The sequence below is a fragment of the Bos grunniens genome, chromosome 4 (genome assembly GCF_055505025.1).
Source record: "Bos grunniens cultivar Pamir isolate PY7600 chromosome 4, Bosgru_T2T1.0, whole genome shotgun sequence".
In the NCBI taxonomy this organism is placed as follows: Eukaryota; Metazoa; Chordata; class Mammalia; order Artiodactyla; family Bovidae; genus Bos; species Bos grunniens.
The window spans coordinates 46,968,448-46,994,627 of NC_141168.1; the positions used below are offsets into that span (position 1 = coordinate 46,968,448).

At 37.6% G+C, this 26,180-nt stretch overlaps 1 protein-coding gene across 13 annotated transcripts in view; it reads right to left on the reverse strand.

Moving 5' to 3' along the window:
- ZNF804B (zinc finger protein 804B) overlaps positions 1-26,180 on the reverse strand; it is a 517,429-nt gene that overhangs the window by 149,196 nt on the left and 342,053 nt on the right. For 2 of the 13 annotated variants that reach the window (XM_086396245.1, XM_086396244.1), the window contains exons 2-3: positions 21,940-21,990; positions 5,389-5,716 (exon numbers count right to left, since the gene is read on the reverse strand). The exons of 4 other annotated variants lie outside the window; for them this stretch is intronic. In XM_086396245.1, coding sequence (XP_086252371.1) covers positions 5,389-5,541 — 153 coding nt within the window. In that variant the 5' untranslated portion in view covers positions 5,542-5,716; positions 21,940-21,990. Of the gene's footprint in view, positions 1-5,388; positions 5,717-5,853; positions 5,924-21,939; positions 21,991-26,180 lie in introns of those variants that run through there. 7 more of the 13 variants (XM_086396241.1, XM_086396243.1, XM_086396249.1 and 4 more) reach the window with 5 other exon arrangements.

Sequence of the window (26,180 nt, forward strand, 5' to 3'; positions counted from 1 at the left end):
CTCCAGGGCCTCCAAGTCATATTGTTCCTGTTTGTGTGTCCTTGGCTTAAATATAAAGAGCAACCCTAGCAGACGGCCTGTCACACATCGGTTTTGTTATGCCTCCCCTCCTACATCTGTGCCGTTCTCAAGTACATGAGGGTGATTAAAATGCCTGGTTTGTGAGAGGAAAAGGAAACAGGAAGAAGGGTAAACTCCACAACTGTCTTTTCCTCTTTTCCTCAGTGTTTATCAGGCTCTGAATTACTCTTATTACAACAATAAGGTTTTCCCAGGTGGCACGAGAGGTAAAGAACCCTCCTGTCAATGCAAAGAGACAGAAGAGGCACAGGTCCCATCCCTGGGTTGGAAAGATCTCTTGGAAGAGGGCATGGCAACCCACTCCAGTATCCTTGCCTGGAGAATCCCATGGACAGAGGAGCCTGGCTGGCTTATAGTCCATAGGGTCTCAAAGAGTTGGACTTGACTGAAGTGACAACGCACACACATCACACAACAATAAAATACCCAGTAACTGCCACCTTTGGGGGAAAAAGAAGGCAAGGCTAAATTACTTGAGCCTATTTTATCCTTGACAGGTGGAGACCTTCAGTCTTGATGTATGTAGATACCATCACTTACACCTCTCATATTTTTCAAACTCAGAGATAATGTCCAAAGGAAATGTATTTTAACATTGTCTAATGGAAGTGGTACAAAAGCAATCATTTAATTGACTTATAATAATAATAATATAATATATATGAAATATATAATATAATATATTAACAATATAATAACAACAAAACTACAGAGGAGGCAAGTTTCTACAACAACATAGAGATAAAGAAAAAAGAGTCAATGCTGAATACTCACTATGCATTCCTGGCATTTTTAAACTACCTTATCTCATTTTACTCTCACAGCCGTGTTCAGAAGGGTAAGTTATTATTCCCATTTTATAGCTGTGAAGTGGATAATCAGAAAGGACTGTAATATGACAAATTTACTCACCCAGAAAAGGTCTGCCAAGATATTAAAAACTGATTCTCCTATAGATGGCATACTGCATCTTTTCAAATAAATGTCATTTTTAATTTGTATTCATTCATTGCAAATTTTATATTAATTACCTCCAATTTACAGGCAAATAGAAATTTACAAAAATGAAGACATAATTCCTACCTGAAAGGAGATATAATCCAGAAGAGGGGATAAGACAAAAGTGTTATCACTGTCAGTGCTATAAATGAAGTAACACTAAAGCTCAGCAAAGGAACACATGCCAGGGAAATAAATTCTTCTTGTGAAAGAAGAGGTCAGGAAACTTCTTAGATACTGCAATGTTTATAGAAAATGCTGGGGTTGTGGGGGGCGGAAGAAAAGAAAGCAAGTGTTCATAATCAAAAAAGGCATTCTAGGAAAATCTATAGAATGAAAAATTATATAAAGACACAAGAGAGACTGTTATGTTTAGACATGTGCAGGGCATTCAGGATGGTTGAAGTAGCAATAATGAGACTGCAAGGTGGAGGGAGCACAGGAGAGGAAGGCTGGTGAGACCAAAAAGAGCCACGTAAAGAAACCCCCCCTATGCCAAGACATGATGCCATGACACAGAGATTTTATAGAAAATGGAGGAGAGAAGTGGCAGAGAACAAAATAGGTGTGTATTTTAGAAACCTTGGTGACAGAAAATTGGAAGGCAGATCAGAGGATGTGAGGCTGGAGGATGGAAGGCCAAGTAGGAAAGAGTCTGCAATGATCCGAGTGAGAGATGGTGAGATAGAAACAGAGGACAGAAACATGGGGCATTTGGCGAAGGGAGAACTCTGGGCTGACTTTTGTCTTTATGGTTGGGTGATCACATGGATGTGTCAGATTCATCCTACATGAAATACTGCAGAGCAGCCAGTTAGAGACATCAAAATAAAAGCCAAACAGTTCCACCCTCTTTCCTTTTGGGGATCCCTGTTGGTTTAAATACTTCTGGATGTTCAGTCTCCTGTCCTGCCTGTTCTTTCCTCACTTCTCCTCCAACCCTCATTCTACTCAGGCTGTTGTCTGGGCATCTGATTGGAGTCCTTCCCAAGATTCAAACAATAATACGATAAAAGGATTTACAGAGCACATGTAAGTTTCATGCTGGTGATAAAAAAAAATAAGAAAATACTTACAAAATAGTATACTTTTTAGTACACTTTTTAAGTTGTAGCATCGTTTTTGTTTTTTTTTTGCCTTCATGACTTTTTTATTGTGGTAAAATATTCATAACATGAAACTTACTATCAATCATTTATAAGTGTACAGTTCAGTGGTATTAGGGCTTCCCAGGTGACTCAGTGGGAAAGAATCTGCCCACCAAAGCAGGAGACACAGTTTCGATCCTTGGGTTGGAAAGATCCCCTGGAGAAGGAAATGGCAACCGACTCTAGTATTCTTGCTTGAGAAATCCCATGGACAGAAGAGCCTGGTGGGTTACAGTCCATGGGGTCACAAAAGAGTCGGACATGACAAAATGACTAAACAACAACAATAATCAGTAGTATTAAGTATACTCATATTTTTGTGCAACTGTTACATCCATCCATCTCTGGAACTCGTTTCATTTTGCAAAACTAAGCCTATCGACTAAACAGTGCTCATGACGCCCTGGGCTCTCCCAGCCCTGGCAACCACTCTTCATTTTTCTTCCTCCCTTCCCCCATCCTCTCTCCCTCCCATCCTTTACTTTTTCTTTTTGCTCTCTTTTCTCTCCCTGTTTTTCTTTTTCTTTCTTCCTCCCTCCTTCCCTCTTCCTTCCCTTCTTCCCTTTATCTTTCTTCCTTCACTTCCATCTTCCCTCCCTTCCCCCCATGCCACAGGCACTGGTAACCACCACTAAGCCTAAAGGGCATTATACTAAATTAAATAGGCCGGTTACAGAAAGAAAAATATTGTGTGATCACATTTATATGTGAGATAGATAAGATTTATATGTTACATAGAGATATAGTCAGACTCATCATAAAAGAGTAAGCTGGTAGATATTGGGGTCTCCTGAAGTGCAGGCAGATTCTTTACTAACAGCTATGAGGGAAGCCTGGTAGATATCTAAAGATATTAAAATAGTTTGTAATATTCATTTTAAAAGATCTTGTTATGGAAACCATGACATCAGAAAGAGATAGGTGGCACTCAAAGATGCAGAACAGGGTTTATTCAGCACTGGTGAGGGCCCAGTGGAGTCACCTCCAAAGGCTGAGCACCCTGACTTTGTTCTGGATATCTTTTATAAATGATACCTTCCCACTCAAACATCTCGGATCCCTCCCCTCACCAGGTAGCCCTACTTCCCACGGATGTAACCAGCAAGCAAGATTAGAGAAAGGAAAGCAGTGATTGATAAGCAGCAGCTGTTTAAAACAAGATAACGGAAGGGAAAGCAAACAGTTATTACTTTAATTGAGGGCTTTGATCTTGCTCCTATCTCAATATGACATTTTAGTTTTTGTTGTTAATATCTTTGTATATACCTGTGCTGCTACTGCTACTGCTAAGTCGCTTCAGTTGTGTCCAACTCTGTGCCGACCCCATAGACGGCAGCCCACTAGGCTCCTCTGTCCCTGGGATTCTCCAGGCAAGAATACTGGAGTAGGTTGCCATTTCCTTCTCCAATGCATGAAAGTGAAAAGTGAAAAGTATATACCCATGGATGATACTAAAAATGCTTAAGGACAAAGGGACATGGGAAAGGCCAGTCAGAACAGATGGTCAATGATCTACAACATGCCCCAGTCTTCACTCCCTACAGGTTCTTGTCATCTGAACATCAGTTGGCATAAGCTCAGTATATATACAAATATGTCTATCAGCAACACTTTAGTAATTTAGACTAAATTTTGGAACAAGAAAATATCAAGGTGAATTTAGTTTAGTTGATATTAACAGCAAGAAAATAAGTAAATATATCTTGTATTTTTAAATAGATAATTCTGTTTTTTTTTTCTTGAAAGATTAAGGCATGTTTATGAAAAAAATCAAACAACAGAAAAGACAGTGAATAAAAATTTAAATGAAATAAAACTGAGAAATCAGTTCAGTTCAGTCGCTCAGTCCTGTCTGACTCTTTGCAGCCCCGTGGACTGTAGCACACCAGGCTTCCCTGTCCATCTCCAAGTCCTGGAGCTTGCTCAAACTCATATCCAAGTCAGTGATACCATCTAACCATCTCATCCTCTGTCATCCTCCTCTCCTCCTGCCTCCAATCTTTCCCAGCATCAGGGTCTTTTCCAATAAATCAATTCTTTGCATCAGGTGTCCAAAGTATTGGAGTTGCAGCTTCAGCATCAGTCCTTTCAATGAATATTCAGGACTGATTTCCTTTAGGATGGACTGGTTGGATCTCCTTGCAGTCCAAGGGACCCTCAAGAGTCTTCTCCAACACCACAGTGCAAAAGCAACAATTCCTCGGTGCTCAGCTTTCTTTCTAGTCCAACTCTCACATCCATACATGACTACTGGAAAAACCATAGCTTTGACTAGATGGACCTTTGTCGGCAAAGTAATGTCTCTGCTTTTTAATGTGCTATCTAGGTTGGTCATAGCTTTTCTTCCAAGGAGCAAGTATCTTTTAATTTCATGGCTGCAGTTCACCATCTGCAGTGATTTTGGAGCCCAAGAAAATAAAGTCTCTCACACTTTCCATTGTTTCCCCATCTTTTTGCCATGAAGTGATAAGACCAGATGTCATGTTCTTAGTTTTATGAATGTTGAGTTGTAAACCAACTTTTTTACTCTCCTCTTTCACTTTCATCAAGAGGCTCTTTAGTTCTTCTTTGCTTTCTACCATAAGGGTGGTGTCATCTGTGTATCTCAGATTATTAATATTTCTCCTGGTAACCTTTATTCCAGCTTGTGCTTCTTCCAGCCCGGCATTTCACATGATATACTCTGCACATAAGTTAAATAAGCAGGGTGACAATAACAATGATCATTTAATAATGTATGACCATTATTTTTGACACCTCTTTTTCCATGTGTCTGGAATGTTCAACAGACTAAAAAAAACAAAAAATTAATTTTTAAATAAAAATGTCTTAATTTTGTTTAAATTTAGCAGAAGGAAAGGAAGTTCATTGAAACTTAAGAAACTGCTGAACTGTACACAAATGTTCTCTTAATAAGACCTATGAATTCCTAAAATATTTCCCTAAAGTAAGGGCAATTGGAAAACCAAATTTCAAAATGTACTGTAATTTGAAACAGTATTATTTGACTCCTTGCTATGAAAGACAAAGTAATTAGTTCACTTATCTGAAATAAATCTTGGAAAACTCTAAAGAAAATATCCAAATCCATATAAATATATATAATAAATCAATAAAAATAATGTAAACTATTTATAAATCAATATAAATAATAGTGTACCTTGTCCAGCAGCTTCCCAGGTGGGGTTAGTGGTAAAGAACTCACATGCCAACTCAGGAGAATTAAGAGACATGGTTTGATCCATGGGTCAGGAAGATCCCCTGAAGGAGGGCATGGCAACTCACTCCAGTATTCTTGCCTGGAGAAGCTCATGGGCAATGGAGCCTCGTGGGCTATGGTCCATCGCGTCGTAGAGTTGGATATGACTGAAGTGACTTAGCATGCACACAGATACAAACATACGCATATTGTCCAATTGGGTTAATTCCAGGGACACCAGGATGATTTAACATTGATATTTCTATTAGTGTAATTCATATGTTAACATCTAAAAAAGAGAAAATTAAAAGGATTATCAAAATTAATGCCCCCAATTTTTCAATAATATCTAACACCTGTACATGAAAAACAGGCAAACAAACCAACAAACAAAACCATATCTGCATCCTGTGGTATAACCCTTACACAGTGTTCCTCCCTGGTGGTAGGTCTTCAACAGCAAATATGGCCCATGAATGTGGATTCTCCTGTACCTCCATCTACCCTGCCTAACAGTGCTCTGGATTTATAGCTCTAATCGGAGAGTCTTGAGACAGGCCTCTTGGGACTGTGCCACTTATTTTGAGGGAAATTGCTTTTCTCAGGAGGTAATAGGTTTGTTTAGATGCCCATTCTCTATTACAACTTGGTCTATATTCTAGAATACTTAAAAGAGTTTCACATTTTGTAGCAAATTCATTTACCATCTTGCAGCCAAAACCACATTCTGAATGATGAAGCTTAATGACAGTAATCATGAAAAACACCTGTGGTCTCCCTACTCAATGAAATAAGTTATTTTCTGTGAGTTCAGTTCCACTTTGGCATTAATTTGTTTCTTGAGAAGAGACCACAGGTGTTTTTAATAATTAAAACAATTTCTAAATCAAAGTATGTGTCTTACTATCATATAGGAATGGATAGATCAAGATGTCAGTGATAAGACTGGTGGTGGTTTAGTCATTAAGTCATGTCCAACTCTTTGAGCCTCCAAGGATTGTAGCCTGCCAGGATCCTCTGTCCATGGGATTCTTCAGGCAAGAATACTGGAGTGGGTTGCCATTTCCTCCTTCAGGGGATCTTCCCGACCCAAGAATAGAACCTGGGTCTCCTGCATTACAGGCAGATTCTTTACCTACTGATCTACCAGGGAATACCTATTATTAATAAAATAATACATTGGATCAAAAAATAATACAGCAAAATCTCAATGTAGTCTTTACTAGGAATGGAGAAGTTTCAAGGGTCAAAAAAATACCATCTTTTGCTTTCCTCCACTTCTCACATAAACACCAAATGTAGTATTCCAAATTTCAGATGTGGTGGTGGCTGGGAAGGGAGACATTCAATTGAGTCTTCTGTGTTTAATTTAATCATTTTGAAAAATGGATCAAACTAAACATTATTTTTTTCACAATCTGATAATTTTATGTCCATATCTCTTTTATCTTTTTCTTTTCTTTCTGAAATGTCCACTCTAGTATACTCTGCAACAGTTATTCTAGTTCTAATATACTAATTTTAGTTTAATCTTTAATAACCTATCCTTCTCTTTTTAGTCTAACACTCCTTAAAGTCCCAATTTCTCACCTGCTTAAAGTGTGTACCAGCTTCATAAGTAGAATAGAAACTCACAGAATAATATTTAAGGACATCACAATATTGAGACAACATCCAAAAAGCCTACTATGTACTCCAGGAAAGATTAGCCCCTCAGAAAGCCTGAGCTAGTTCTCCTTCCTCCTGCCTTTTCCAGAATATTGCTTACACTTTTTCTTGACTCTGAGCTTTCCCATTTTGTCCGTGGGGATAAGCACTTAACTTCTCAACTCCATCTCTTGACAGTTACTTAGCAGTGACTCAACATAGAAATATCACTTTAGAAATGAAAGAGCTATTAGAAGGATCTATGATCTCTATAGCTCTTATATCTTTTAAACAATCTTAAAATCCTCACACTTTCCAGATAAAGTGAGATACAGAGACATTAAGTTATGTACCTAACAGCAGAGATTTAACTTTTGCAAAAAGTGGGATTACAGGTCAGGCCAACAGATTCCTAGCTGTGTGCTTCTCTAGTTTTCCTGTGTTCCCTAGATTTTCTCAATAAGAATGCATTTGCATATACATTTGTAGCTCCCTGGGCCCTACCGCATAATCACTGAATCAGGTTTTCCAGAGAGACAGTGACCTACCATATTCAAAATATTTAATAATCATTCTGGCACAGATATGGACCATTCAGAATGGAGCCAAATCTGGTCCAGTTGTCAACAATGGATGTTTTGAAGTGGTGTTTAGTAGATAAACATCAGTGCTGACTTCATATGATGTTGAAAACTCCTGAATAAACCCTTGGCTCCTGCCAGGATGTGTTTCAAAAAGGGGTCTACTGTTTGCTTCCTTGGGCTGGGATTGCATGAGTTTTCAGAAGGATGGAATCTCTAAGATTAAGCACTTACAATGAAAATAGAATTCAGGATAGAATTCAGGATTTTTCTCACTACATGTTAAGTGATAAAACTCTTATCTCAGGTTTTAGATAATGACTATTTTGACATTAAGATTTGAAAAGTGCCTTACCATTTTTACAATAGCTGAGAAGACAAAAATTACCACCTCTGTATATTCACTCACTACATATTATTTACAAAGAAACAAAATAATAATTCCCTTGTTAAGTTATTAACAGTACTAGCTAACACCAGGTAACTATAATTACCTTGAATGGAATGACAACTTTGTATATATTGTATAATTGTATACAATTTGTATAATTATATATATATATGATTGAAATTCTTGATCAAGCTTTTGTAACTTTAGAATGGATCACACTAGCAAAGATAAGACAGGTAAGTTCATGACTGGCAGTTCAAATTCTGTTCTTTTGTACATGTTTTCCTAGGAAGCCCTTGGGAAATTGATTTAAAATACTGAATGGGAATTCAGTGAAAAGACACTAAAATTTTACAATGGACAAATAAGATATGACCCATCCCGGGGAACAAAATGAAAGGTTCATGCAGTAGGGTCAGTGGCTCTGACTTCAATTTCAGCTCAGTGGTAATCTTCTCGTGCCTTCTTCTATTAAGTGACAGGATAAGGAGTCAGAAGCAGAAAATCAGCCTAAGTCTCCAGGGCAGAAACTCAGTTTCTAAAGAAGCCCTGGGAGTGACTTAGAAAGAGCAACATAATTCTCATAGGTATCCATCGACTTGATTGTTTATGGCTGGCTTGTTCCTTTTTTTTAAAGGCAGCAATAGAGACAAAGGGAGTGAAACTTAAAATATATATATATATATATTCTTCAGAGAATAGAAAAAAACTGAAGTGAGTTCACATAAGGGACTACTGAGCAGATGCAGTCAATGCCACATAATTTATTAGATTCTGCTAAGTATTTTCTATCTGACAAAATGGCCTGTGTTATGTGATTATCAAAAGTTCTATTCACAAACCTCTTGAGTTTCTGCATTTCAGTAGCAGATGTTGGGAAGGGGGGTGAGTAGGTAAATCAACTTCTTTTGATTTCTTTAGAGAAAATACTGATTTAATTTCCAAATTAGTTTTTATTTTACTCAGCAAGATACTGATACTAATATTATAAAATAGATAAAATTATTTTGGAATTGCTTCAGTAATATAATCCTTGTTTTTCTTTGTTTATAGTAGACAGAGTTAAAAGTAAAAGTAAGATTGAATCTTACAAGAAAATGAGCATCTTGCCTATTTCTTTTCTCTTTCTTGCTCCTATACTCATATTTGTGGTTTGTCTGCTAGAAGTATCTGGAAACCGTTTACTTATACTATGAATGCTGGGAAAACTTTTACGAGCAACTAATACAACTGAATTATAATCAATCAGTAAAATAACTAACAATCTGTTGAAAAAGGACTATCTGTGAGGTGCCCTGCTATGTATTTTACATAGTAGTTTAACTAACCATTTATAAAATCCTCTGATATAGACATTACATCCTACTTGAAAGCTTGGAAAATGCAAATTTACAGAGGTTAAGTGATTTGTTCAAGGTTATAGGTATTGAATATGAAAAGGTATACGTGAAGGCTGTATATTGTCACTCTGCCTATTTAACTTATATGCAGAGTACATCATGAGGAACGCTGGGCTGGAAGAAGCACAAGCTGGAATCAAGATTGCCAGGAGAAATATCAGTAGTGTCAGATATGCAGATGACACCACCCTTATGGCAGAAAGTGAAGAGGAACTAAAAAGCCTCTTGATGAAAGTGAAAGAGGAGAGTGAAAAAGTTGGCTGAAAGCTCAACATTCAGAAAACTAAGATCATGGCATCTGGTTAAATCACTTCATGGGAAATAGATGGGGAAACAGTGTCAGACTTTACTTTTCTGGGCTCCAAAATCACTGCAGATGGTGACTACAGCCATGAAATTAAAAGACACTTAGTCCTTGGAAGGAAAGTTATGACCAACCTAGATAGCATATTGAAAAGCAGAGACATTACGTTGCCAACAAAAGTCCATCTAGCTAAGGCTATGGTTTTTCCAGTGGTCATGTATGGATGTGAGAGTTGGACTGTGAAGAAAGCCGAGCACCGAAGAATTGATGCTTTTGCACTGTGGTGTTGGAGAAGAGTCTTGAGAGTCCCTTGGACTGCAAGGAGATCCAACCAGTCCATCCTAAAGGAGATCAGTCCTTCTTTGGAAGGACCAATGCTAAAGCTGAAACTCTAATACTTTGGCCACCTCATGCAAAGAGTTGACTCACTGGAAAAGACTCTGATGCTGGGAGGGATTGGGGGCAGGAGGAGAAGGGGACGACAAAGGATGAGATGGCTGGATGGCATCATGACTCGACGGACATGAGTTTGAGTGATCTCCAGGAGTTGGTGATGGACAGGGAGGCCTGGCGTGCTGCAGTTCATGGGGTGGCAAGGAGTCGCACACGACTGAGCAACTGAGCTGATAGGTATTGAAAGTAGCAGAGCTGCAATATGAACTCATGTCAGCCACACTCCTGAACACCTCCACTCTGTGGTATATTTCCTCTCATTATATGTATGCAAATCATGTTAAGTGTTAGTTACTACATTCAAGAACCAAAAAAAATGCTGTTTAATTCAACATGACAATTATTTTGACCTTTTCCCTCATGAATATTAGATCATTTTTTATATCACCTGCTAGTATTTGCTAATGGGAAAACAAACACAGGTGCAAGATGAGAAATGGAACCATTATCATTCTATAATTGATAATTAAACCAATGAAAATGGTCTTTGCTCCCCAATGTCTGGGTTAGAGATTCAGCTGGTGATTGGTCAGAGGATGGAAGCATATACATGGTCTGCCTAAAACATGATAAAATTTCTTTTAGGACTACTTGTAGAATCACATTTTAGTCATGGATTTCTTTACATTTTACATGTTCATGTATCAACACTTTCAGGATGTGACTTATCTTTAACACTTTTAATTGACACACAGTTCATTTTATCCTGGTTCATCTGAGCCACAAAATACCTGTTTGTCCCAATTAGTTATCTTTGCTATTCTGATTTCCTTAGCTTAAAACATGTGCAGGAATTACTTCTGAAATATTTTAAGGTGTACCAATTTGAGAACTGTATACTTATATGGAAGATGATAGGAAGAAAAAATTATTGTCTGTTAATGTCTGAATGACTTTATTTCCATATGTCTACAAGACATCTATGGGAAAACTACCTCCAGATTGTCAATTAAGCTCACTGTTGGATTTTAAATTTAACACAATTTATAGGCCCATAATTTCAATACAAGCGCTCCTAGAAATTCTTGATTGGCAGTTTCTATTGCCATGTTCATTATCCCCTAATTTAGATAAATGTCATATCCTAATATATTTACAAGTAATTCTGTAGTTTCATGGGTACATTATTGCATCCTACAAAATGGGCTAATGTTATAAGGTCATTTTTTTGTCTCATTATTGATAAATGTTCATTGATTTTTTTCTATCTTCTTTTGAGTCATGTTTAAATTTACAAAAAAGTGGATCCCATCAATATCTTTGACCATGTACTGATGTTTACAGATGTTCTATTTTTACCATAGAAAATAGAATGGCAAAAATAGAACATCTATATTTATCTCATCTCACACGCTAGTAAAGTAATGCTCAAAATTCTTCAAGCCAGGCTTCAGCAATATGTAAACCGTGAACTTCCAGATGTTCAAGCTGGTTTTAGAAAAGGCAGAGGAACCACAGATCAAATTGCCAACATCCGCTGGATCATAGAAAAAGCGAGAGAGTTACAGAAAAACATCTATTTCTGCTTTATTGACTATGCCAAAGCCTTTAACTGTGTGGATCACAATAAACTGTGGAAAATTCTGAAAGAGATGGGAATACCAGACCACCTGCCCTGCCTCTTGAGAAACCTATATGCAGGTCAGGAAGCAACAGTTAGAACTGGACATGGGACAACAGACTGGTTCCAAATAGGAAAAGGAGTACGTCAAGGCTGTATATTGTCACCCTGCTTATTTAACTTACACACAGAGTACATCATGAGAAACGCTGGGCTGGAAGAAGCACAAGCTGGAATCAAGATTACTGGGAGAAATATCAATAACCTCAGATATGCAGATGACACCAACCCTTATGGCAGAAAGTGAAGAGGAACTCAAAAGCCTCTTGATTAAAGTGAAAGTGGAGAGTGAAAAAGTTGGCTTAAAGCTCAACATTAAGAAAACGAAGATCATGGCATCTGGTCCCATCACTTCATGGGAAATAGATGGGGAAACAGTGGAAACAGTGTCAGACTTTATTTTTCTGGGCTCCAAAATCACTGCAGATGGTGACTGCAGCCATGAAATTAAAAGATGCTTACTCCTTGGAAGGAAAGTCATGACCAACCTAGATAGCATATTGAAAAGCAGAGACATTACTTTGCCAGCAAAGGTCTGTTTAGTCAAGGCTATGGTTTTTCCAGTGGTCGTGTATGGATGTGAGAGTTGGACTGTGAAGAAAGCTGAGCACCGAAGAATCGATGCTTTTGCACTGTGGTGTTGGAGAAGACTCTGGAGATTCCCTTGGACTGCAAAGAGATCCAACCAGTCCATTCTAAAGGAGATCAGCCCGGGGTGTTCTTTGGAAGGAATGATATTAAAGCTTAAACTCCAGTACTTTGGCCCCCTATGTGAAGAGTTGACTCATTGGAAAAGTCTCTGATGCTGGGAGGGATTGGGGGCAGGAGGAAAAGGGGACGACAGAGGATGAGATGGCTGGATGGCATCACCGACTCGATGGACGTGAGTTTGAGTGAACTCCAGGAGTTGGTGATGGACAAGGAAGCCTGGTGTGCTGCAATTCATAGGGTTGCAAAATGTCAGACAAGACTGAGCAACTGAACTGAACTGAACTTATGGTAAAAATGTGTCTAAGGGGTGATAGTTTAATGCTTCCCTGTTGGAAGATAATGAGTTTATATGTCATTTGGAACCTCAATGTTCTCTTTATTTGGACACTGATTCAGAGCATGCTGAAGATCCCAATTCATTTTGGTATCATGTCAAAAACTTTTTGAGAATGGCTAATGCAGCACAGAATTCAGGAAGTAAATAGAAAATATGTCTAATTTTTGTGACTTTAAATTTAGAAGATTAAGGAACAGATTTTTTTTTTTTAATTTCCTAAACTAAGCTTTACAGAACTAACTAAAAATTAAAAAAAAAAAAAAAAAAAGAGAGAGAGAGAGGATTTATCCTCTGGGTTAGTACACTGAACCAGAATCCATTGTAATAAATGATTCCAAGTAACCTAGGCAAGGAAGTACATTGCATTTGTCACACTTGCTCACTAACATGGAACAGCGGATCTGGCCCACAGTGGGAAATAAGTATATTTTTATGGAATGAATTGATTAATATACCAAAGTGATCAGAATTTGTTATTTTCTTTAGGGTTCTAATTGTTTTATAAGGTATAAACCACTCTTTAAATCAAAATCTGATGGTTTTAAAGGCTGACATTTGAACAGATATTTGTATAACCATATTCATTGCTTCATTTTTCACAATAGCCCAAAAGGTGGATGCAACCCAAATGTTTACTTATGAATAAATGAACAAAATTAATATATACATACAAGTAATATTATTCAGGCTTAACAAGGAATTAAATTCTGATACATGCTACAACACACATGATCCTTGAAAGCATGACAAGTGAAAGAAGTCAGACAAAATGACAAATATTGCATGATTTCACTGAAATGAGCTATCTACATAGTCAAATTGATACAGACATAAGATAGAATAGTAATTACCAGAATCTGGAGTTAGGGTGGATGAGAAATTATTATTTGTTGGTGTATCATTTCAGTTTGAGATTCGAGATTCCCTGGTCGCTCAGACAGTAAAAATCTGCCTGCAATGCAAGAGACCTAGGTTTGATCCCTGGATTAGGAAGATGCCCTGGAGAAGAGAATGGCAGCCCACTCCAGTATTCTTGCCTGGAGAATTCCCATGGACAGAGAAGCCTGGCAGGCTACAGTCCATGGGTTTCAAAGCGTCGTACACAACTGAGTGACTAACACTTTCACTTTTCATTTCAGTTTGGGATGATGATGATAAAGTTTTGGAAATGAGTTGTAATGACTGTACAACAATGTGAATGAACTTAGCGTTACTTAATTGTACCCTCAAAAATATTACATGCAAGTATCAAAAAAAAAAGACAGCTAGTGCTGGTGAGGATGTGGAGAAATGGAAACACGAACAATGTTGGTGGGAATGCAAAATGCACATTCATTCTGGAAAGCAGCATGAAAGTTCTTCAAAAAGTTATTATATGATCCAGCAATTATACTTCTGGGTATTTATCAAGAATAATTGAAATCAGGATCTTGAATAAATATATGCATTGACATGCTCATTATAGCATTATTCATTTTAGCTAAGATACAGAAACAACATAAATGTCTATCAACAGATACATGGATAAAGAAAATATGGTATATATATATACAGTTGGATATTCTTCTTGGGTCTTAGAAAAAAAAGAGAATTCTGCAATATGCAACAACATGAATGAATTTTAAGGATATTATGTTAAGTGAAATAAGCCCACAGAAAGAAAAACACTTTTATTTAAATCTTTGATTCCCCTCATATGAAGAAATAAAAGTGAAACTGTTAATTACTTAGTTATGTCCAACTCTTTGTGACCCCATGGACTTTAGTCCACCAGGCTCCTCTGTCCATGGGAATTCTCCAGGCAAGAGTACTGAGGTTGCCATTCCCTTCTCCAGGGGATCTTCCCAACCCAGGAACTGAACCCAGGTATCCTGCACTGCAGACAGATTCTTTACCATCTGAGCCACCAGATAAGTCCTCCCATTATATGGGGTATCTAAAATAGTCAAATTCATAGAATCAGAATGAAATTGTGATTTCAAGAGGCTAGAGTAGCTTTAGTTGCTGCAAAGAAGATCAAAGATCCTGTGTGCTGCAACTAAGTCCCAGAGCCGACAAATAAATAAATAAATATATATATATATATATATATATATATTTATACACACACACACACACAAATTAAAAGAGGCTAGGGGAAAGTGGAAATAGGGAGTTACTAATCAGTGGGCATAAAATTTCAGTTATGTATGATGAGTAAATTCTAGAGATCTGCTGTATAACCATTGTGCCGATAATCAACAACACTAATGTACACTTAAAAATTAAGAGGCTAGTTATCATGTTATAGTCACAATAAAGTAAAAAAGAATGGGTTAAGAATGTATAATAGTTTAGAGTGCATAATCTCTCTTGGGTACAGAGAGACTAAAATTTATACAAAAAATTTAAAGGTATTAAAAAGTTAAAATTATTCTGTGTGGTTTTTTATCATAATGAAAAATAGTATAAAGACAAACAGAAGAAAATACCATTCCTACCTGGTGAAACAAATGTGGTTAAGTACTCTTTTAGCAAAATATTAACCAGGCCACACAAAATACAAAAAAGGTCAAAGTACCCTTACTTAAAGGAAATATCAAAACGCCTGAGTTTATTTCTTCTTAAGTGGAAAAACAAATGAAGATTATTTGGAATCCTAGCAGTTATGTTAAAAAATCATCTTGTTCTACATAAAATCTGCTGCTTATATTGTTATCATTTTAGGACATGACATCAGCACACCATAAGTAAGTGCCAAGCTCATAAATTTAAAACCACTTTCCGAAGTTAAAAAATAATTCCAATACAAAAATGCAGTTGATATTTCTCAGTTTTCTCTTTACTATTATATAATCTATCACTACAGAATATTAAGCTAAATGATAGCTTCACATTCTGTTAATTTATGCCAGTTTCAAATGTATTTTAGAACATCTAAGTCACCAATCTTGTCTTCTCTCTAGGGGTAAACACATGTAAGGTGGTAAGAGGCACGTTCGTGTTACCTGTCAGACAAGAATATGTAGAAAGATGTCAAAAGTATATAGATTTGTAATACTATTTTTCAGAACAAAAATATGTTAAAAATATTAAAATCAAGTCTGATAGTAGGAGTAAGATAACAATGAGCTCAGAAAAAGCCTTCATCTGAATACTCTCCCTGTGCATCACATGGGGTCTGTGAAAGTACAAGGAAGATATGAGAATATCAACATATCTAATGGCTTGTACAGTTAAAGAATTTACAGCTAACAAAGACCTTTATGATAGGAGTCCTGATGGGAAATAGCTACATGAGATAAAGCAAATGTTATTCAGCTATACCTTTTCAAAGTCAAAATGTGGCAAATCAAATTAAACTCTGATACAAGCAGAAGAAAATGTGACTCTAAAGAGCTGCTTAGGTGGACTAAAGGAGGAACAGAGGCACCACTGGCTTAGAGAAAAGACAGTTGCACAGAAAGTTTTTGCAACATTTGGAAAATATCCAAGAGCAATGAATATGTAAGCTACTTTCTTGGCTTACATATGGCTTCATATCTCATGTAAATATGTACCAGAGAATGTCCAACTTTCTCAGGTTTTTTGAATCAGAAAAAATAACTTAGGGTTTAACACTTGTAGATTTCAACTGGAGGTCAGACATGAAAAAGAAAGGTGATAAGCATTTCAATTAAGTCCTCATTAACTTTATAATTGCCAAATAAAATTATTGTTTTCTAATCAGTAATTACGGAGAAGGCAATGGCAGCTCACTCCAGTACTCTTGCCTGGAAAATCCCATGGATCTCGGAGCCTGGTGGGCTACCATCCATGGGGTTGCAAAGAATCGGACATGACTGAGCAACTTCACTTTCACTTTTCACTTTCATGCATTGGAGAAGGAAATGGCAACCCACTACAGTGTTCTTGCCTGGAAAATCCCAGGATGGGGGAACCTGATGGGCCGCCATCTATGGGGTCGCACAGAGTCGGACACGACTGAAGCAACTTAGCAGCAGCAGCAATCAGTGATTAATAACCAAATACAATTAGTGTTTTCTAATAATTTTGTAGGTGAGAACAAGGGTTCATATTGAGTGATTTAACAGATCATCAATGTAGGTTTTATAATACAAATACTGCTTCCCTACTATTGAGATATATATACATAAAGGAAAAAACTTTATACATATGGAAACTTAAAAGCAATGAACAAATTCTTATAAGAATCCATTCAAATTGACTCCAGAAGAAATAGTAAATCTGAATGGTTTTATCACCATCAAGAAATAAACACTTTCTTTTTAATCTTCTTATAGCATCCCTGGCGGCTCAGTTGGTAAAGAGTCTGCCTGCAAAGCAGAAGATCCAGGTTCAGTCCCTGGGTTGGGTAGATCCCCTGGAGAAGGGAATGGCAACCCACTCCAGTATTCTTGGCTGAGAATCCCATGGAGAGAGGAGCGTGGCCAGCTACAGTCCATGGGGTCACAAAGAGTTGAATACGACTGAGCAACTAAACCTACGTATCTAAAGGAAAAAGGCCAAGGAGATAGAATTGTTTAAAAATAACAAATTTTATTTTATTTATTTATTTATTTTTTTAATTTTATTTCCTACCACACACACACTCTTTCTCTCTGCTCCAGTCACTTCAAGTTCTTTCTAGTATACTGGAGAATGCATTCCTCCTTTTAATTAGCCAGAGATCTGCATCCACAAAGAAGGCTATAATTAGCAGTTAAAGTGGGTTAACAGGAGAACAGGATATTTAGCAATACATACAATTAATAGCAAAGGAAATAGGAAATATTATCTCTAGGAATAAAGATCAAGCATAATGACGGTAACTGCTTTACACAGAAGTTACCCCAAAAGACCACCAAAGATGACAAGCATTAGAATCTTTCAGAACTGACTCGAGTGATTCTTGAATCTATAAACTTGAGGTGAGCGGGAGTGATGGGGGCAGTTGTGGGAACCATGTGCAGAGAGCAGTAGGGCAGATGCTCCTCCTGAGCACTGAGTAGTAGGTATTCCATTGAGCAGCACACCTAAATGAGTTAGCGTATGTCACTGCAATTTCCTTAGAAACTCCAAGGAATTCTTTATTGTCATTCTTTATTGTCACTTCTGGGTGCAAAGATCATGCTCTGGTGGGGATGTCAATTTGTCACTGAGCAGAGCTGGCCTGAGACAATGAAGCCCAGAAAATGGCAGCTCCATTCTTGTTGTCACACATTTGCCCAGAAGCCTCATATTTCACACATTTTCTCTTGAAAATTTCGTCTTTCTCACCAAGAACTTTCAAATAACTACATGGTTAGTTACTCTAACAGACACAGAATTATTCTATACTTAGTTTTATTTATTAAATTCAAACAAGTCCACAAAGTGTTGCCAAAATACATATTGAAATAGGTAAAGGTTTTTTTCTGGCTTATTGATTTCTACAGAGAACATTAATTGTGTTTTTTCCCCCTTAAATTGAGCGACTAATTTCATGAGACACTAAACCAATTCATTGAAACAATCCTTTCCATGAAATAAATAATCCACTTCTATGTACTAACAAGTCACTTTATTGCGACTAGTTAGTACACAGAAGTCACAATTCCCTGTGACTTAGGTCCTTATATAAAAATTGGAGAAAATGATGCTTTTTACATATTTCTCAGAGGTACTCAAAATAGTAATGAGATGGTGTCTTTTGAGCACTTGGAGTTCCCCAAGGAGAGGTATAGTATTAACTCAAATTACCACTCTATTATGATTTATCTTTACTTTATACAAAACATTTACTGTTAGCAGCATTTTTCTTGTAGAAACCTCTTATATTGCTGAAGTGCATTAGCCCTGATGTATATTTCTACCCCTTGCTCATAAAGGGTCTAAGGCTACAAAACAGAGAACTCAACTGCATGAGGAGGAGTTAATATTGTCTGTCTCTTCCAGACAATACTTTGTCCTTCTGTAAGTGACTTTTGTATAGCAAGCAGCTCAGAGAATGTCATGTCAACAAGAGCCCCTGAGAGGTTAGTGAAATGCAACACAGGTTAACAGGAGAGTTAATTTCAAATCTCATGAAGACAAGGAGGATGGGTCCAGCTAGCATCATAAAAAATAAGGAGATGAATGACAGGCTCCATAGCTCTGGGCTTATGTGGAAGGTATGGTACTACTCTCCATGCCAGCCCTTCAGAAGCCACCATTCTCCTGGTCTTTTGGACTCCATAACCAAGAGTCACTATCTCTTATGTTCAAATCCCAGAAAAACATCCTATCCACTTTCTTTCCTGCTGAGGGAATCTAGTGCCCTGGTTCTGCTTTCTCAGTCTCAGTGACACCAGGCTCTTCCGTCCATGGGATTTTCTAGGCAAGAGTACTGGAGTGGGTTGCCATTTCCTTCTCCAGGAGATCTTCCCGACCCAGGGATCGAACCCAGGTCTCCCACATTATAGACAGACGCTTTACCATATGAGCCACCAGGGAGGTCTCCCTCAGTGACACCATCTTGGTTCATTCACCTCACCTTACCTAGAGTACTGCCACTGACACCAGTGGCTACCTGGCTGGTGTTCTTGAGTTTGGACTCTTTTCTGCACTGAATTCATCTAGCACACTTCTGTCTGATCCCTTGCCAAAATCTCAGTGCTCTCTAAGATTTAAGTTAAAGCAAGGTAATGCATTAATTCGGAGAAGGCAGTGGCAACCCACTCCAGTACTCTTGCCTGGAAAATCCCATGAGCGGAGGAGCCTGGTAGGCTGCAGTCCATGGGGTCGCTAAGAGTCCGACATGACTGAGCGACTTCCCTTTCACTTTTCACTTTCATGCACTGGAGAAGGAAATGGCAACCCACTCCAATGCTCTTGCCTGGAGAATCCCAGGCACGGGGGAGCCTGGTGGGCCGAAATCTATGGGGTCGCATAGAGTCGGACACGACTGGAGCAACTTAGCAATGCATTAATTGAAAACATCAGGGTGAAGACCAAAAGATCTGAGTTCAAACTCTTGGCTGTGCTCTATTAGCTACAGAATTTTTGAGGAAAAAAAAATGCTTCTCTAATTATTAGACCCTTTATCTGTAAAGTGAGAAGAATTGTGCTTCCTTATCCAGGAGGTGGTGGCTGGGAATACAAGAGAAAATGCAGGCAAACTATTGAGCACAGAGTCCACCAGACTGTAACAAGGGGTATTTCCTGTTGTTATATATTTCAGTTTCGCTGTAGCCATGAAAATCACATATTATAACAGTGCACAACAACAATAACAAAAGTAATAACTAACATTTGTTGATTGTTTTCTTGATAGTCCTAATATAAGTGTTTTACATATATAAACCCATTAGTGCTCAAAATAATCCCTTAAAATGGAAGTGCTATTTTACTGACAAGCAAAATATGACATAGAATGACCACATAATGTCTAAGGTTACACCTGTTGGGACTCAAATCCAGATAAACCTGGCTCCAGAGGCTGTTCTTAGTTACTATGCTACACTGGTTCCCTAGTTCAATCTCCTTGCCTCTCCTTTTCTTGAACTTTTTGGCTGCTATCTTTCTTTCTTGAAATATCCTTCCTTTCAATCTCTGAATTTTTGTCGCTCATACATTTTCCAAGCTCCAGTTCAAGTTCTTCCTTTTCCAGAACATCCTTTCAGTCTCTTTGCATTAATTTTTTTCTGAAGTGTCATAATCCTATGTTCTATAACACAGTACTTAATTGCACAATACATTATATATATATTTTTAATTTTTCTCATGTATGTTGCTTTTTTTCTCCCTAAGAGCCTTCGGGTAAGTAGAAAGCTAGGAGTTCTTTAGGGCTTCCTTGGTAGCTCAGCTGGTAAAGAATCTGCCTTTAATGCAGGAGAGCCCAATTTAGTTCCTGGGTCAGGAAGATTCCCTGGAGAAGGGATAGGCTACCCATTCCGGTATTCTTGGGCTTCCCTGGTGGCTCAGCTGCTAAAGCATCTGCCTGCAATGTGGGAGACCTGGGTTCGATCCCTGGGTTGGGAAGATCCCCTAGAGAAGGGAAAGGCTACCCACTCCAGAATTCTAGCCTGGAGAATTCCATGGACTGTATAGTCCATGGGATCGCAGAGTCAGACATGACTGTGCAACTTTCATTTTAGGGTTCCTTTATCCTCCCCATCCAGGGTACAGTATTGAGTTCATTTTAACAAATACTCAATACATATATACAATATCACCTTACCTATATAGTACTGTACTAGATTATCTCATTCAAAATTGTGTAATTATTCATATATGATATCACTCAAGTAAATGTTGATGAGGTCTTATCTCAATTTTTGTGTTACCCAATTGAATGGGAATTAAGTGTCTCTCTGAAACTACTTTACAGCCCAAACTCAGGCAAATCCTGAGTCTTTCTCTGAAGAATGGGGTGCTATGTAGAAATAATTTCTCTACAGTCTGAAAATACTAAGCTTGATGTATAGGATGCTTAGTTACGTCCATTTCTTATTTAAGACATTTTGAGAACTTACAATTTCCTAAGAAGACAATTTTCTTAAGAGTCATACGTAAGTAGAGCTCTTACCAAGCAATTTCCTCTGACATTTTCCTTTAAATTTTCCCATCCTTTCCCCTTCATCAGATGACTCTTCCTTGCAGCTTTTGCTATTTTCTGAGCATTTTCTCCCCAAGTCCTCTGTGATTACAACCTTCAGACACAGCTAGGGCAGTTCTGAAGTCTACCCTTTAATCAACATTTGTCCATGTTATGTATAATGGATCTTTTCATCTTGTCTGGGTCTCAGTAGTGATGACGGCTGCCTATTGAGGCTGGCAATATTTTATTACTCTCACTAATTAATATGTGTCCTGTAAAACTGAAATAACTTAATGTGTGGATCATTTTGGCAGCCTTTTTATTTTTCAAATAAATTATGCTAAATTTAAATCCCTGTTTACTGAGAGACCTCCCACAGTGAAGATACTGTGATTATCTTTTAAATTAGAACAAAGCAGATTTAGATATTAAGTTTCTTTCACCTAATTCTCTAAAAAGTGTTGCATAAATTAAATTTTAGTTCTATGTTCTCTGAAATCAAAGCTCTTTGCAAATATATGAACTTACCTCTAACCTTTGTAAGAACAGTAGACAGGAATCCAAAGCCATCATCACAATCTAAAGAAGGAGAAGCTTGTGAGATGTGTTTGCATATATTGGGATGGCCAAGAAATTTGTTTTTTCCTAATGTGGTACAGAAAAACCCAAACAAGCCCTTTGGCCAACAAAAACAAAATGGAAAATAGAAATGAGTCAGCTTAAGAGTAGTTGATGAAACAGTTCTTCAAAACTATGAGTTTTTTAATAGTTTGGGTTAATAAAAAGATTTCATAAAACTTAGTCCTAAAGTTTCTAAAATACTGGAAAACTTGACATAACTTTTCTCAAATGTGTTTCTTCAGTCAGAAAACGCCCTATTTCTAAAGGGAAAATACAACCATTCTTGAATTCTACTTTGTGCCAAGCAGTGGGCTACACATTTTTCATGGTCGTCTGTACTGAAATTTCCTTTATGTGGTCAATGCCTTCCCCAGAAATCTGCTTTGTTCTACTTTGGCTGCTCACTGCTCTCCCAGGTCTTTCTGCTTTGGTCAACCTCCTGGGATATGTCCCTTCACAGTGGCAGATGGACTACCTACATCTTCCCAAGGTTAAGTCCCTCATGTTGTCCCAGGTATAAAGGCCCCCTCACCTACTTTTACTCTATGGCCAGACAAACCATTTTAGTTGGTAAGTTCTCTTGTTAAGGATCAACACTAATCACTATAATAAAGTCTCCAAAAGGTTCCCTTGAAACCTCTTTCTTATTTAAGGGGAGAGGGGAAGAATACACAGTTTTTCCAGGAGGGGATGAAGAGAATAATGACTTTTCTTCAAATACATTCTCACTGTTAGTGGTAGGAACCTCTACATCTTGCCAAATTCATCTTTTTTCTTTGCAGGCTGATGCCATTGATTTCATTATCCCTCAGGATAGAAGGGAGCTAGTCTGGTTTGGTAGCTAAGAGCATTGTTCTGGAGCCAGGCAATCTGGGTACAAACCCTGGCTCTGCCATCAACCTGCTAAATAAACTTAATGAAGTTCTTAAACTCCTCATGCCTGATATCCTAATATGTGAATGGAGATACTAATAGGTAGTAGCATTTTACCTAACCCAAGAGAAGGAAATGGCAACTCACTCCAGTATTCTTGCCTGGAGAATTCCATGGACAGAGGAGCCTGGCGGGCCTATAGTCTATGGGGTCGCAAAGAGTCAGGCATGACTGAGCAACTAACACACACACACACAACCCAATAGGGTAGAGGATCAATAAACATAAAGGTGTTAGTACAGTTACTCAAATGTAATAAGGACTCAAAATTTTTAGTTATTATGTACATAATAATCTGGCATTTACTATATTATTCTCAGCCTTGGAGGCCTTAAGTGCAGCTAGCAAGAGAAGATCACATTCTACTGTTGTTACATTAGCTTACTTGAATACACATTTATTATTTTTCCTTCCTAGTTTCCAAATGATTTGTGGTAGTTTATAATAAATGACAGAAATGCAATAGAAGAATTATGATAAGGTTAAAGGCTATAATGTCATGTAATATATTTCTGGTATAGATAATTATACCAGAAATGTAAATCAATGGAATATTTCTAAACTGAGCATTAATTTTAACTTTGGACTAAGTGGAAGTCATAGTGACCAAAGGAAAAAAAGGTTATATGCAGTTCTCATCTAACAAAATGATATCACTTACTGAGCTACTAAGCTTCTTAAAGTATTGAAAATGTAAGATAAAAGATAAAAAAATAACACGAATATCTTTTTTTATAATGATGTCCTGAATATACACAGGAATTAAAGAAAAGTTATGACCAACCTAGACAGCATATTCAAAAGCAGAGACATTACTTTGCCAACAAAGGTCCGTCTAGTCAAGGCTATGGTTTTTCCAGTGGTCATGTATGGATGTGAGAGTTGGACTGTGAAGAAAGCTGAGCACCGAAGAATTGATGCTTTTGAACTGTGGTGTTGGAGAAGACTCTTGCGAGTCCCTGGGACTGCAAGGAGATCCAACCAGTCCATTCTAAAGGAGATCAGTCCTGGGTGTTCTTTGGAAGGAATGATGCTAAAGCTGAAACTCCAGTATTTTGGCCACCTCATGCGAAGAGTTGACTCATTGGAAAAGACTCTGATGCTGGGACGGATTGGGGGCAGGAGGAGAAGGGGACGACAGAGGATGAGATGGCTGGATGGCATCACCAACTCGATGGACATGAGTTTGAGTGAACTCCGGGAGTTGGTGATAGACAGGGAGGCCTGGCGTGTTGTGATTCATGGGGTTGCAAAGAGTTGGACACGACTGAGTAACTGAACTGAACTGAACTGAACTGAATGTTCAAGTATTAATGAAATCAGGGGTCTCAAAATTGACCATATGTAAGAAACACCTAGCAACTAAATGCAGGTTTCTAGGTCTGCCCCGGAAATAATAGGATTGCAGAGGGAGCAAAAAGTGGCTGTGGAGCAAGCATCACAATGAACTCTGATGTAAGGAGGATAGGAGGAAACCCTCAGCTAAACATGGGCATGACTGCTCTTATCTGAGACCAACCATTAAAGAGCCACAGATAAGGCATGCTTATGAAGATCTCACATCAGTGGGTCAGGCTGTTATTGGAAGGCCTAGATCTCATGCCCATAAGCTCCGCTCTCATTTTCAGAGTATAAGAGATATTTATAATAGCCAAGACATGGAAACACCTAAGTGTCCCTCAACAGATGAATAGGTAAAGATGTGGTATATATATACATTGGAATATTACTCAGCCATAAAAAGAATGAAATAATGCCATTTTCAATAACATGGTTGGTCCTAGAGATTATTATACTAAGTAAAATAAGTCAAAGAGAGAAAGACAAATGTCATATGATATCACTTATACATAGAATCTAAAATACGACAAAATAAACATCTATGAAAGAGAAACTGACTCACAGAGAACAGACTGGTGATTGCCAAAAAGGTAGGGGTTAGAGGATGGATGGATTGGGAGTTTGGGATTAGCAGATGCAAACCATTAGATAGAGAATGTATAAACAACAAAGTCATACTGCACAGTACAAGGAACTAAATTCAATATTCTGTGGTAAATAATAATGGAAAAGAATATGAAACAGAATGTATATATATGTATAACTGAATCACTTTGCTATACAGTAGAAATTAACACAATATTGTAAATCAGTACTTCAATATACTTCAATAAAATACATTGGGAAAAAACAGGTATTTACTTGTAATGATGCATCACACACAAAGACAATTATCTACAAGAATAGAAAAATACAGATAAATGAGAAAGTATCTTTAAAATAAAGTGTTAATACTAATTTAAAAGTTATGAGCAAATTATATGCAAAAGGGAGAAAGAAAAATCAGCAAATTGCACAAAGGGAAAATCAAAGGCCAATATAGATATGGAAAAATGTTTGACCTCATTGCGAAAGTCACTCAGTCATGTCGGATTCTTTGCAACCCCATGGACTCTACAGGGGCATTCTCCAGGCCAGAATACTGGATTGGTTAGCCGTTCCCTTCTCCAGGGGATCTTCCCAACAGAGGGTCCCAACCCAGGGACCCAACCCAGGTCTCCCACATTCCGGGCAGATTCTTTACCAGCTGAGCCACAAGGGAAGGCCAAGAATAGTGGAGTGGGTAGCCTATCCCTTCTCCAGTGGATCTTCCCAACCCAGGAAGATAACCAAGGTCTCCTGCATTGCATGTGGATTATTCACCAACTGTGCTATTAGGGAAGCCTTGACCTCATTACTAATATGTAAATACAGACTGAAATAATGTGACATCACATTTTACCCATCAGATTGGGTAAGGGAAAAACACATTTGTTAACACCTTGATCATAATAAGAATATGGGGAAAGGGCATTTTCATATAATTTTGTTGAGAAAATGGCCATTTTTCCAAAGGAGATCTAGCCATATGTATAAAATTTTAGGAGTGCTGTTTTGATTAAGTATAACAATTGCATATCTAATTGAATCTTAATAAACAATTGTCTAATGTTAATATTTAAATGTTAATTTAAAATATTTTGTCATCATAGGTTTTACACTAGGAAAAAAAAAACTAAAAAAAAAGTCATATAATTGTAACAGGCTAAAAATTATGATATTAATTTCAATGGAATACCATGAAAGTATGAAATATTATTATCTGCAATTATGATGTCCACAAAAAATATTAAGTACCAAAAGCTTATGAAAGTTTATACATGACATGATCCCAT